The sequence below is a fragment of the Tupaia chinensis genome, unplaced genomic scaffold, assembly GCF_000334495.1.
Source record: "Tupaia chinensis unplaced genomic scaffold, TupChi_1.0 Scaffold000140_1, whole genome shotgun sequence".
Lineage (NCBI taxonomy): Eukaryota > Metazoa > Chordata > Mammalia > Scandentia > Tupaiidae > Tupaia > Tupaia belangeri.
This window is the reverse complement of record NW_006159610.1, coordinates 2,915,860-2,929,973: the sequence shown is the minus strand read 5'-3', so window position 1 is coordinate 2,929,973 and position 14,114 is coordinate 2,915,860. Positions and strand designations below refer to the sequence as shown.

At 39.6% G+C, this 14,114-nt stretch overlaps 1 protein-coding gene across 6 annotated transcripts in view; it reads right to left on the bottom strand.

Annotated features, from left to right (window-relative positions):
• Nucleotides 1-14,114, bottom strand: part of CALD1 (caldesmon 1) — a 256,751-nt gene that overhangs the window by 15,569 nt on the left and 227,068 nt on the right. For all 6 annotated transcript variants that reach the window (XM_006144999.3, XM_006144998.3, XM_006145001.3 and 3 more), the window contains 2 exons: nucleotides 10,230-10,375; nucleotides 2,263-2,530 (listed from right to left, as the gene is read on the bottom strand). In XM_006144999.3, coding sequence (XP_006145061.1) covers nucleotides 2,263-2,530; nucleotides 10,230-10,375 — 414 coding nt within the window. The remainder of the gene's footprint in view (nucleotides 1-2,262; nucleotides 2,531-10,229; nucleotides 10,376-14,114) is intronic.

The window sequence follows — 14,114 nt, the reverse complement described above, 5'->3', positions numbered from 1 at the left end:
ATTTCTGTATAAGTAAAATGAATATCCCTCCTACTCATTTTCTAGGAGAGTTGTGAAGATAAACGAGATAGCTTAGTGAGATGTTATGTAGATCTATGATAATTAAATAGATCATTGTATTTGTAGGTTAAATAATCTCTTACATTCAGTTCAATTCTAAGAGTTCATGATTCTTTTTTTGCCTTTCCAGATCCTCTCCTCCTCTAAATAATAACAATGATAACAGTAATGATGGCTGCCACTTTTTGAGTGTTATGTGCCTGACACTGAGAATACAATGATCTAATGGGTTGTCAAAAAAGTTGTGATGTGTTTCTGCATAGAAAAACACATAATGACTTTTCTGACAACCCAATATTTAATCAGCAGAATGATTTTGCAAAGTAGCTATTATTTCAAAATTAGAAAAAGAAGTAGTAGCCCAGTTACTCTCCTATGGTCCCAGTTTGTAAGTGGCAGAATTAGGGTACAAGCACGGGTAGGTTTGATTCCGAAACTTTTATCATTCCAATTATTGAATACTTTTCAATCAGATCATTGGCCCATTGACAGCTAGAGTTGGAAGAGACCTTAGGAGCCAGCCAGTGGTGTGGTAGTTAGGGGGCTAGATCTCACATGGCCAACTATGTGGGTTAAGCCCCAGATCAGTGGCTTGAGAAACATGCCAGGCACATAGGCATGGTGCCATGATTCCAAGAGAAGAGAGAAATGGAGAAGGGATTGCGGCATGACCATTACTCATGGAGGGTGTTTTCTCATGTTCCCTCTCTTGCTCTCTCTCTCTCTCTTTCTCTGCCCTGCACATGTACACTTTGGCAAAAATTTTTTAAAGGGGGAGGTCAGCAGGTGGCATAGTGGTTAAAGCATTGGACTTCCATGTTGTCGATCGTGGTTCAAATTTCAGACCCGGTGACTTGAAACTCATGCAGGCCATATGTGTGTGTACCAAAAATCCCAAGAAGAGAATGGAGGAGAAGGGACTGTGGTGCAGTCATCTCCTCTGAGGGGGAGGGGTGATTTCTTGCTTTCTATTTCTCTGGTGAGTGCACATGCCCTATAGCAAAAATCTCTGAAAAAGAAAAGGAAGAGACCTTGGAATAATTCATCCAAACTTGCCACACAGTTCAGGGAAAGCTGTAGTAAATTTATGTCAGGGAGTCATCAAAAGGTTTTTTATGTAGTTGGAATAATGAGACTTTATGATTTCCAAAGCTTAGGCTCAGAGTTGGAAAAGCTAGGTCCCAATAACTGTTTCTATCACTTGCTAGTCAAGGATCTTCCCACTCAAACTATTTGATTCCTGGGTTCATTGCCTATAAAATGAGAATAATAATGTACCCCAGGATGAAAGAATGCACTTTGTAAAGTGTAGCAATGTAAGTTGTAATTGGTTAAGCATTTTTACATACTGAGCCTAAACTTTCCTCCTTGTAACTTCTTCTGTTGTTTTTAGTTCTGTCTTAAAAAGATGGAACAGATTAATCTGCTGATAATGGCAGGGTACCTGCTGCATGTCAGGCACTGTACTGGATCCTGGGTATGCACCAGTGAGCAGAACTGCCCCTGCCTGATGACATCTAACCTATTTACTCTCCCATAAAAAAGCTCCTCTATCACAGTTCTCAGACCTTTCATCCTTCTCGGCTTTCTAACTTTTCTTTATTGAGAGGCAGTACAAGGTAATGAGTTAAGACAAGTGGGGCTTTGGGAAAATGACCAAAACCAAAACCAAAACCAAACCTCTCCATGCCTCAGTTTTCTTTATCTGTAAAATGGGGATGATAAATACCAACATCAGAGAGTTCTTAGGAGAACTGGAAAAAAAAATCAATAAATATGTCTAAAGATTTTAGAACCATGCCTGACGCAGTCATTTTATTATTCTTAAAATATATTCTTTAATTCATTAATTGACATTTTAAGGTTTTTGCCATAGGGCTGGCTGGAAAGAGAGAGAGTAACAGGAGTCGTAAGTTGCAACCCCTTCTTCTTTATTCGCCTCCTGGGATTTTGGGCATGCGCACATGTTCCCGATGTGATTTTCCCACCCCTGCCCCACCCCACCCCGCAAGCGGCTGATCCAGATTCAAAACGCGATCTGCCATGTGGGGGTCCAGTGACTAACCACTACGCCGCCTACCGGCCCCAATATATTCTTAAGAGTCCATGCTCAGGCAGTAGGGACAACGAATGCCTGGGCTGGAAGGGTCACCAGGGAGACCATCTAGGTTTGGGTGTGGTGCGTTCAAGTGCCAGCCCTACCTCCTCTCTGATTTTGCGATCAGCCTCCTCCTGCTTCCTCCTCTGCTCTTCCTCCTCCAGGACTTTCCTCCGCTCCTCCCTCTTTTTCTTCAGCTCCTCCAACTCTAAGGCCGCCTCCTGCTGCTTCTGTTTGAGTTTTTCAAACTCTTCGCTCTCAGTCTCCCCGCGGCGGCGCCGAAGCTCCTCCAGTCGTTTGCCGGCTTCCACCTGGGAAGCACCTTCAGCTTCCTTGGCGTCCCCGCTGGTCCTCCCTCCAGGGCGACTGGGGCTGGGGAGAATGGAAAGGAAATTCACAGGCTTCCTCCTTGAAGCCCTCCCTGTGTGCGGGTGGGGTGCGTCTGCAGGCTCTGCATCCCAGACCAACCTTCACTGCCCTCCTTAAACACTGCTCCCCACCCCTCCACTAGCTCAAGGCACAGGCTGGCTCTGTCTGGAATCACAGTCTTCTAAAAATTTTGTTATTATTTATACATTCCATCGCTATACATCATTTCGATTGTAAAGAGAATTTACCCAGCATGACTTACATCTCAGACCAGTCCGGCTGAGAATGCTATACACATGGTTTATAGTATAATAAACCATTCCGTATCCCACAAATGTCTTACCTGTATTTTTCTCTCAAGTTTCCTTCCCTACTCTCTTCCCCTCCCCCACACTTCTTCCACTTTGTCTCCAGTGTCCTGTAACTATTTTCAATGCTTTTAAGTCCTCCAGTCTCTCAGTCTCTACCATAGAGTGCGGACAGTCAGTGTATGTCAAGTAAATTACAAAGTCCTACTGGGAGCCCCTGCTCTCACAGTTATCCTTGGTTTCCTCAGCCATAAAACTGGCCAAATATGCACTGTTGGTGGAATTGTAAAACGGTACACCTGCTATGGAAACAGTATGGAGGTTCTCCCCAAAATTAAAAAATAGAACTACTGTGTATATGTGATCCAGTGATCTCACGTGGGGTATGTCTCTAAAAGAACTGAAAGCAAGGCCTAAAGAACATATTTGCACTTCCACACTCATAGCAGCACCATTTACAACAGCTGGAAGGGGGAAGCAACCCAAGTGTCCACTGTGGAAAGAATGGATAAACAAAATGTGGTATATCTATTCAGTGGAATAGTACACAGCTCTCAAAAAGAAGAAAATTCTGACACATATTACAACCTGGATGGACCTTGAGGACACTGTGCTAAGTAAAATAAGCCAGTCATGAAAAGACAAGAATTATATGATTCCATTTACATGATATAGTCAAATTCATAGAAACAGAAAGTAGAATGGTAGTTGCCAGGGGCTAAGGGGCGTGGGGAATGGGGTGATGTTACTTATGGGTATAGAGTTTCAGTTTTGCAAGATGAAATCAGCTGCACGACAATGTGAATATAGTTAACATGCTTTGTGTTTTTTACCACACACATATACACACGCAAATCCATGACACATGCCGCAACATGGGGAAAAATGGGGCAAACTGTATTTATTCTATTTACCTCTGTGGGTCCCTTGGAATTATATGTTACATACATATTAATTTACAGATTGTTTACTAGCATTATTGGACTGTTGGGAGAGTCATGATGCATTTTTGCATAGAAAACTATGTCATGATTTTCCTGACAACATTTAATAGTTGTTCTCAGAAAGGAAGGCATGTGGAATGAGTTCTAAAGTTTAGGAGCGGCCCTACTGCTAATCTGCTGTAAGTTACTGGTTCACTTGGGTCTGCTGGAATCATGGATCAGGAGGGAAAACAAAGACTCAGACACTGCGGACAAGAAAAGACAACTGAAGTGGAGGTAGGCACTGAAAGAAATCTATCTGTCCACAACTTTAGACTTGACTCTTATAGCTGATCTCTGGCAGATGAAATTACCCATTGCCCCTTGACTGGGCTAAACCCAGTAATATACAAGTATGTCTATTCTTACAGAATGCTTCAAGAAAGTTCCTAACAACTCTGCTTTAACCTATGGCTTCAATTTGTGTATTTTCTACCTCTTTGACCCAAACACAATGGGAGTATTCCTTATCAGGACTTAAAATGATTCAATTAGCTCTGATACTACATGATTAAAGCTGTTATTTAAGGTTATTAGTTTTTGTTTTGTAAACACTTTCCATATTTATTATCTCATTTAATGCTCATGGTACTGGGAAGTTGGCAGGTTAGGTTCATCATTCCCATTTTATGAATAAGGAAACCAGAGGCAAGAAAGAAAAAATAATCTATCCAAACTTTTGGTAGCCAGAAAGTGGTTGTGCCATGACTAAATTCTAATACTTCTCTACTAATTGTATTATTTTCACTACAGTGTAGTAATACCTCAAGTTAAATGTGATTTATTATAACATAATGAATCAATCAAAATTGAGTGGGAACAGTGCTTCATCTGATAACATGGTTTATCAAACAAGAAGAAATTGGGCACTTAAAAAAATTTTTTTTATATTGGAACTGAAATTGTGATTAAAGAGGAAATTAGGGATTTCATTGCCACATTGGGAATATGTTGAACAAAGGCAGAATTCTATCTGGAGATTCCTTATGTTAACATTTTATTCCAGAACTGGTGTCTTTTTTTTTTTTTTTTTTTTAAATTTGTTAGATGGTGTATGAACTTCCCAGATTGGGACAGAAAGTGAGGGAGAGGGGAAAAAGCACCCTGCTCCCCAAATGGGGCATGGTCACATCATAATCCCTTCTCTTTCTTTTTTTCTTTCTTTCTTTTTCTTTTCTTTTAGGTTTTTGCTATAGGGCACGTGCACTCGCCAGACAGACAGAGAGAGACAGAGAGACAGAAAGCGAGAAATCACCCCCCAGGGGGGATGGCCACGCCGCAATCCCTTCTCCTCCATTCTCCTCTTGGGATCTTGGGCACACACGCACACGCACCTGGCGTGAGGTTTAAGCCACTGGATCTGGGATGTGAACCACCGTCGACTACGTGGGAGTCCAGCGACATAGCTATTACGCTGACTGCTGGTCCCCAATCCCTTCTCTTTCATTTCTCTATCCTGTGGGGGATTTTGGGCACACATACACGCCCGTGTGTATTTCAAGCTGCCAGGTCTGGAACTTGATCTATGTGTTTGGCCATGTGAGATCTAGTTCCCTTAACTACCAGGCCACAGGGATGCCCTTCAGAACTGGTATTCTCTATGTTTTTCATAAATCATGTAAAAAGATGGAGAGATATTAGCACCTGCTGACCCTAAGCTCTATTGATGAATTTGCTGTTGAGATGAGTTAGAACATGCTGATACTCAGCGTAGAACTTTAGCAGAATACTGTTTTTACTAACGGGGGATTTCATGTAACTTGGATCCTCCTGGAACTTTACTAAGGAGAATTTAGGAGTGTGCTTGAAGGGCCTTGTTATAAGTAGACTTAAACTGAGAGACAAGGACATAGTTCATTGGCATTTAAATACTTATTAACAAGCAACTGGGTCATTCAAAATTAGATGTTAACACAGGTATCCCTTCCTGACGTATTTGCCTTAGAACAGATGAATTAATACTGAGGCGAATGGCACAGTGTTTCTCATTATGAAGCAAAAGAGCGTTAAACAATGGAAGTGTTAAAGACATACATCATATGATGTTGGTCTTACAGTATGAATCTCATGCTATTTAAACATTGAGGTATTTCTGATTAGACTGGTAGGAATATTTATGAATATACCGGATATATCAGGAAGTCTTGATAAGGAGTATCCAGTTGCGTTTGGGTCAAAGAGGTAGAAAATACACAAACTGAAGCCATAGGTTAAAGAAGAGTTGTTAGGAACTTCCTTGGAGCAGTTTGTAAAGACAGACCTACTTAGACAGTACTGTGTTTAGCCCATTCAAGGGCCAGTGAGTAATTTCATCTGCCAGAGATCAGCTACGTGTCCTCTATACAATGCTAAGCTGCAAGTCAGAAAACCAATTTAGTAGATCATAATTAGCATTTTTAAAAATGAAATGGAAGGTTAGTCCTGTAGCCCAGTGGTTAAGAGCTATGCATTGGGAGCTGCTAACATGGTTTGAAACTCAGCCTCAACAGACTGAAAAACATGCTAGGCATGTGCGTGTACACCTGTGTCCAAAATCCTGACAGGATGGAGAAATGAAGAAGGGATTGCAAAATGACTATGTTCCACTGGGAGGTGCTTTCTCTTTTGTTCTCCCTCTCTTTTTCTCTCTCTGGTGAGGGTGTGTGCCCTCTGACAAAAAATTATTTAAAATAAACATAGAAAATATCAGAGAGCATTGCATTGAGCAATAGAAAGTATCAATGGTCAACATGCATGCTTTGGTTATAACTATATGTATACCTATGTACTGGGTCATGATGTAAACTTTATCTCTTACTAAGCATTGAGGTTTAAAATTTAAAAATATTGTTCTAGGCTCTTGACAACTAAAGATGAACTCTTATTTTGGACTCACGCAAGGTTAGAAAGTCTCTTAAAATTTTTTATGTTGCTCTTCTGGGATCTTACAGGAGCAAAGGTCTGTGACTCTTCTCTAAGACCTTAACTTAAGGTCTTTTCATCTTCAGAAGAGTTAGCTCTCTCTTCTGTACAGGAAAACACAGGCATTAGAAACTTCTCTAGATTCCACTAGGTGTCGCTCAGCCTTTGTTTTGACAATAAAAATATCCATCATTAGAGACTGGTTAAATAAGTCATAATACACCTACTTAGTGGAGTACTCCATCATTAATTGTAGGTTTATATTTATTAGGATGGAAATTAGCTATGATACATTGTTTGGCATAATGCAAGAAATAATTAAAAATATATTTATAATTACATTCACACTTGTATAGATGATATATATGCCTACTTTGTGTGTGTGTGTGTATATATATATATATATATATATAGAGAGATGTACTAAATGCAAGGGATCTTCTAAGATAGTTCACAAAAATGTGCCTTATAAAAAAAACTATGTATGAATTTCAACACATATTTGCACCAAAATAAATTTGTACTTTAATTTAATTTTTCTGTAAACTTTTTGAGTACCCACATATATAGAAAATATCTGAAAAAAAGTTTCTGGTGGTTATCTTTGCGTGGTGAGTACTTATTTTTATTTCTTTTTTCTAAATGTTTTAAAATTAGCAATTCCCCCCCCCCCATAACAGAAGAAAATCCTTTAGTGCTCACCTTAAAAAAATAAACATAAAGTAAAGCGAACTCCTGTTTTGTACTTTCTATAGAATTCTTGGCATAATCTGCTATCTCTTTAATTTGTTTGTCAAATTAGGGTTTTTATGTCATGTTTAGAGAACACAATCTAGTTACATAAAAACAGAAATAAAAGGGGATATGATTAAGTAAAACCTAAGACGTTACATTCAAAACAGAAGCAAGAGTTTTGTTCACACTCCCTCTGTGCTGGTATGCCCTTGGCATTAGGGTGCCACTTGTAAAGAAATTTCCTTCATAAAGTTCTCTCCCCTAAACTTGGCTTATATAGGTGTAAGTCAAGAAGAACATCAATCCTGAGACCATAAAGAACACAGCTTATATTCAGTTCAGCTGGTAGGTACTAAGATTATCTAAGCAAAGGCTCTTACTCCCCAACTCCTCATTTTTTAAGTATATGGAGGAAACCATGCTTCTCTGCTTCTAGAAGCATCAATTTCTTTCTTTTTCATTTTCTCTTTCTTTCTTTAGAGAGATTTTTGCAGTAGGGCACACGTGTTTGCTAGAGAGACAGAGAGACAGAAAACGAGACATCACTCCCCAGGGGGGATGGCCAAGCTACAATTCCTTCTCCATTCTCCTCTTGGGACTTTGGGCATGCATTCACACACATACCCAGCATGAGTTTCAAGCTGCCAGGTCTGGACTCCAACTGCAGTCAGTCATGTGGGAGTCCAGCGCCTCAAACACTATGCCGCCTATTGGCCCAAGCATTGACTTCTAATGGAAGCAAAAAGTGACATGTTGATGGCTAAATAAAAACTACTGATAAAGTGGTAGCTTATTTTTGTCACTTTTTCTTTCCAAAGATGTAAAAATGAAGGCCAGAGTCACACGTAAGTGTTTTCAGGGTGAAATCTGTTGTCATCTGTGACTCTTTGGATTACATGGTGCTTCAGATTTCTACATGTAGGCGTGCTAATTATTAATTTGAGAGTTGACTGAACCTCACTGGCAGGTTTGCTAATGGTTAACCAAAATGTTTTTATGTACTAACAATTTTTTTAAACATTATTTCTTTTAACAAAAATAAAACTTAGGAGCCAGATGGTAGGGCAGCAGTAATACACCTAGACACAGATGGGGAGGCCCCAGGTTTGCTTTCTGGCCACTCCCTGTACATGCCAGGTGCACAAGTGCCTGTGATCTTGGCTGACTGAGGCTGGGAATGGATCGTGGTGTGAGAACCATGTTGGGAGTGTCTGTCTGTCCCTCTCTCTGTATCTCTTTTACTTGGAAGAAGCAAATAAAATTTAAAAAGAACTTTATACCCAACATAACATATTTTAACCTATCAATAGTAATAGTAGATAATATTTATTGAACATCTTTCATGAATCTGACACTATTCTTGGATTTTGAAACATTAAGATACAGATACTTCTGTAAACTCTGGACTCAGCTTATCAGCCTGAATCACATTGCCTTATATATTTTCTATAAACTTGCAATAAACTCATAATTATACATTGATTCTCCTGCCAAGTAATATCTGTAGGTTCTAATTTTCTTACATCTTTCTAGCTGTAGTTAGGCCTTCTGTGTTAACCTTTTCTTTTATGTATTTTAGACTCTCCTTTGGATAATTGTGATTAGATTTCTGCTCAAAGTTTTACATGGAAAAATTGTTTTGGGGACAACTGTATGTATTCATCTTGGCCTCTCAGAAGCCTGAAACCTTCATTCCGACCAGCTCTACTTGCTTCTGGAAGTTCCAACAGCTTTGTTGTCAGGAGCATGTCTAACCTCTAACAATACCTTCTTGGTGACATTCTTTGAAGAGTTCTGAAAATAGGGTCTACAGATAAGGCTGCTGCCAAAAAATAAAACCCCATGGAAATGCACATGGCAAGGACTCAAGACTTTTCCAGCACATCAGTCACAGCAGCCAGTGATAGAAAGAAGTGGGATTTGACACCAGTGGTTGGAGGGAGTATGGGTGATGATGGGGCACAGAGAATCATGTAGCTAGGTCCATTACACAATTTTTTTTACAAAATTGGTGGAGACCTCAACCTAGAAGTGTCTAGAAGTGAGGATTTACCTGCATGTATGGATCTAGTTTGTCCTATAATCAATTGCCCAGATTTTCAATGTAATGGGGAAGGGGGTGTGAGAAAGAGGAACTGAAGTTATACCAGAGGGTTTTCCAAAATGTACGAAGTAGCTCCATGCCCTCCCCTCCTCCATAGTGATTCTCACCACAGCTTAACGTTAAGGGTTCTCAAAGTCCTGTGGTCAAAACATCTGATCCACTTAGCTTAACCTAAGTATTTATTAACCCATGTATTTATTTGGCCAGGGGACAATCTTAGCTTTATGTAACATTTATTGACAACCTTTACAAAACTCATTCTTGGAAAACGGTACTGAGAAGGATCGTTTATGAAGTTAGCTAAACCATAGAGAGAATGAATCAATGATATTAATCCCAGCCATAATGTTTTCTAATAAACTGATCTCACACAAGCGTATTAGTTCAGTGAACAAAAACATGGATGCCAAGCATGATCTGCCTTGCAAAATAATGGAAAAAGCAGACTAAGCCTTTTCTGAGCAATGACTGCTGGTCTTCTGTCAGTGATAGGAGAGGTGGACCTGCTGATCCAGTATCTCTAAGACAATGGCTAATGACCTCACAACACGAGTATGTTGCCTAGTAAGCATGTTTCTGTCTGGAGGCACAGGAGAGGAGAGGAGACCGACTTTTAATTATTTTTTTTCATGTGTGAATGCAGTCACTGTTAACTAGTCACTACTTCTTACCTGGAAGTGTTCTCAGCATGTTTAAGTTTGTGGGTCATGAATTCTCCGTTCTGTGACTTCACTTCTGTAAATCCCTTCTTTCGATCCAAGAAGCTCTTAACTTCTTCTTTGGGTTCTTTATCCTTTTTAATCTTCTCATCCTTGATCTAACCAATAGTACATATCAGGAAGAAATATAACAATAAAAGTCTTATTAGGTTTTGGTTGGTATCATCCAATAAGCCCCTAAATTGTTAGGAAGCCAAACAACTCAGAAGTAAAACCACTCTACCACTCTTGAGAACAATGTGGTAGAGCTGGGGTCGGAGGAAATTCTTAGAGAGTGAGCTACGGATCTTTAGCCTCTCGGTAAACACTTTGCCCATAATTTTAGGAAGTCAAGATCATCCTTGGTTTCACTGGGGTTTTTATTTTGGAGAGCACTGGGGTGTTACTGGTTGGAAGTTCTGGGAGCTTTTGCATTTCCCACTGGAAAGAGCAATTAGGAGTGTGGCCTTGTGGACAGGCTGTTTGGGCAGGTTTCTTCTGGGATGGAAAGTGAACCTCAGAGAAGGACACAAACAAGAAGGAAGGAAGAGAAAACCTACCAAGTTAGTCAGATCTGCCAAGTTCATTTTGGCGATCACCCTTGTATTTTTAGTCAAATGAGTAACTAGGTCCTGGGGATGAAACGCATGATAAGCACATCTGTAGTGAGGAACACTCAGAGACCTGTGGTCATCTGAACTACTAAGGTTTGAACGAAATAGGAAAATACCAGGGTTTACCTTTACATCCATTGCTGGTAAAAATGTAGTCCTCCGGAAGGACTTTTGTTATCGTTTTGTGATTGCTGTGTGAGACAGAAGAGAATGGTACATGGAAGGCAGGTGTTTGCATCAATATTTTGTGGGTTTTGTATTACAAGGCTTTTTTTTTTTTTTTTTTTAGAGTTTTTGCTCTATAGGGGGTGTGAGCTCGCCGGACGGTCATAGGGGAACTTTTTTTTTTTTTTTTCTTTTTTTAGAGAGGTTTTTGCTATAGGGCGTGTGAGCTCGCCAGACAGACAGAGACAGAGAAACAGAAAGCGAGAAATCACCCCCCAGGGAGGATGGTCACGCTGCAATCCCTTCTCCTCTCAGGATCTTGGGCACGCATGCACACACACCTGGCGTGAGTTTTAAGCCACCGGGTCCGGGACGCAAACCAAACCGCGGTACATGGGAGTCCAGCGACATAGTCATTATGCTAACTGTTGGTCCCAAGGCTTTTTTTTTTTTTTTTTTTTTTTTTAACAGTAAACAGATTATTTCAAAGAAAACTGAATTTAAGTAGGTTTTTTTGGGGGGTGTCCGGTAAAAGAGTTCAAATTATATCACCTATATCATCTCACCTAGTCTTTAAAGACGTATGTGAAAACAGAAGTAATTCATTGTTGTTCTTTTCAAGATAAAGTTACAAAGCACTGGTGTTCTAAAGAAGCCTGCAGAAGAAGGGCAGGTAGAAGAACTTAGAGCTGCAGAGCTGTCTACAATGCTCTCCCTTTACCTGATCGCTCACTTCTTTCCAGTTATTCACATACCCTCTCAAGACTTACTCCTAACGTGCATGTTTCATAAATCAGAGTGCTTACTCTCTAGCTCTCTCTGCTGATGAGTCTTTGATAGTTCTTTGCCTGATTGTCTTTTTTTGGGTGTTATTTGATTAAATTACTATAGATGGACTATTCATGACTATGCTGCCTTAGTTAGTAAAGACTTCAATCTTTCTCCAAGCTGAAGAGGGGAGAGCTGCATTTGCCATCCTCCCTGAGAACTTTGTATGTCAGGAAATGGGTTTGGGTTTCAGTGCTGTCAATGAACTGTGTTACTTGAACAAGTCACCTAATTTCTCTGGAATGCTGGTCCTATTTATATCAAAAGATGGAATTGGATGAGATAATCTCTTCCTAATCTTTCGTCCTGTCATTTTCTTCTTGGATCCTGATTGGTTACGAGAGGCTACAATATAGAGAAGGAAGCTCGCAGCTATTATTATAGCACCACTGTAGCTCCTTGGTGGCTGTCTTTGCCCAAGAGTACATCGGTTTTCATTGGACAGGCAGGAGCCAGCAGAGTGCATTCTCTTTTTGTCCTATTATTATTGGACGTAGCTGAAGAAACTATGGAGTGGAATTTATGTCATGGTCAAGAAATATCTGGGAAATACACATTTGGAGGTAAGAAGGTCCCATTTCATGAAACATATTCATGAAACAGATTCTGTGTCAAATCTCATAGTTTGTAGAACACTAGGCATTGAGAAATTCTCTCTAATTTCTCTTATGTTGCAGTCAGTTATACGTCCATTCTTCTCAAATGCATGATTTGATTTACTGGCCAAAAATGTATTTAAAATCTATTTGTAAAACAATCCATATCAAACAGAAGAAAAAAAAAATCTATGAAAAAGCTCTGCCTTAATTAGCAAAGGTGGATGGTGTGCTTATCTTTTTTTTTTTTTTTGAAAACTTTCTTAGAAACCTTGTCAATGTAATAATGATTTGAGTTTGACTGAATATTTTCTCTTCCTGGCAAATGAATAAAGTAATTCCAGAGAGTCTTTTCATTTCATTTTAAGGAGGATTGTGGATTGGATTCTATGGGATTCTGAGCTCCTTGGGAAAGTCCCTGGATCCTCTAGGTCAGACTGTTACCATGAAGAGAATCTGTGCTGAAGGATTACGGGGTAGCTCTGTATCGTGGAAGAGCTTGTGTGCTTCATGCACAGGTAATATCAGCTTGCTTGTAAGAAAGACTATACAGATGTGATCATTTGGAGAAAACTCTGGATATTTGAGATAGCCAATATGTGTGTGTGGGGGGAGGGGATGGGAGTTCAAATGACATGCCCTTGTGCCAAAGGACACTGAAAAGGTCAGGTGAGCAAGTTAAAAAGGCCCAAAATGCAATGAGTCTTATAGCATATTGTATTGCATTATTTGGTTCTATTATAGAATGAAGACAAAAAACTAGCGGCAAGGTACAGTTTTTCATACTAATTGAACATACTTTTGTTAGTTTCAGAAATCTCACATCCTTTTTCAGGTCTAGTTTCTATCACATGGGTATCTCCTCATTACTGGAAGTTTCGTCCCAGTGTATTTTCCAACATGGCCTCACTAGGAAGCTTAGACTCCATCCGGGACCACTGATCAGATTCTGCCTTTAACAAGTTTCCCAGATGATTTGTAGGCACACTAATGTTTGATATGTGTTGGCCTAGATAGCATAAATAATTGGTTTTAATATCATGTAAGTAGCTCTGCTAGGAACTTTGTTTTTCTGTTAGAGGCCAAAAAACAAAGGAAAAACTAACTCCTGGGTGAAGGACTCAAAAGAGCCTTATGATTGAAGAGGAGTGAAAGAAAGCTAAATTAAGTTTCAAGGTTGGTGATCATCTGTGACCCATCACCACAAACGGCATTAAACTACAGTGGAGAAAGAAGTTTTTTGTTAATTGTTTTTGTTATTGTTGGTCAGACACTGGTGTAGCTCCTGGAGATGTTTTCTCTAAGAAGGTTCACGTGATGTTTGTGTTTACTTGGGTTGATTCATTCTGCTTATGCCACACAGATCCTTGAAAGGAAAGGTTCTAGTTTGGTATGCGTGTTTTATTAAAAAGGGGGAAAAAAGGAAGAGGTTGTTTAAAATGGCTGAATAGTGTGAACATAATTTAAAGCTGTCTACGCAAAGCAACAATAAGATCAGCTGAGAAGGGGAAAACATAATTATCCAACCAGTGGTTTATGTATGTAGCATTAAAACAGGAATACAGTTTTTTTTTTTTTTTTTAAGCCTGAGTTGAGCTTAGGAGGTCTTGTGTAGAAAAGAGACCTAAAATTTTGAGAAACTGAAAAGTGCTGTA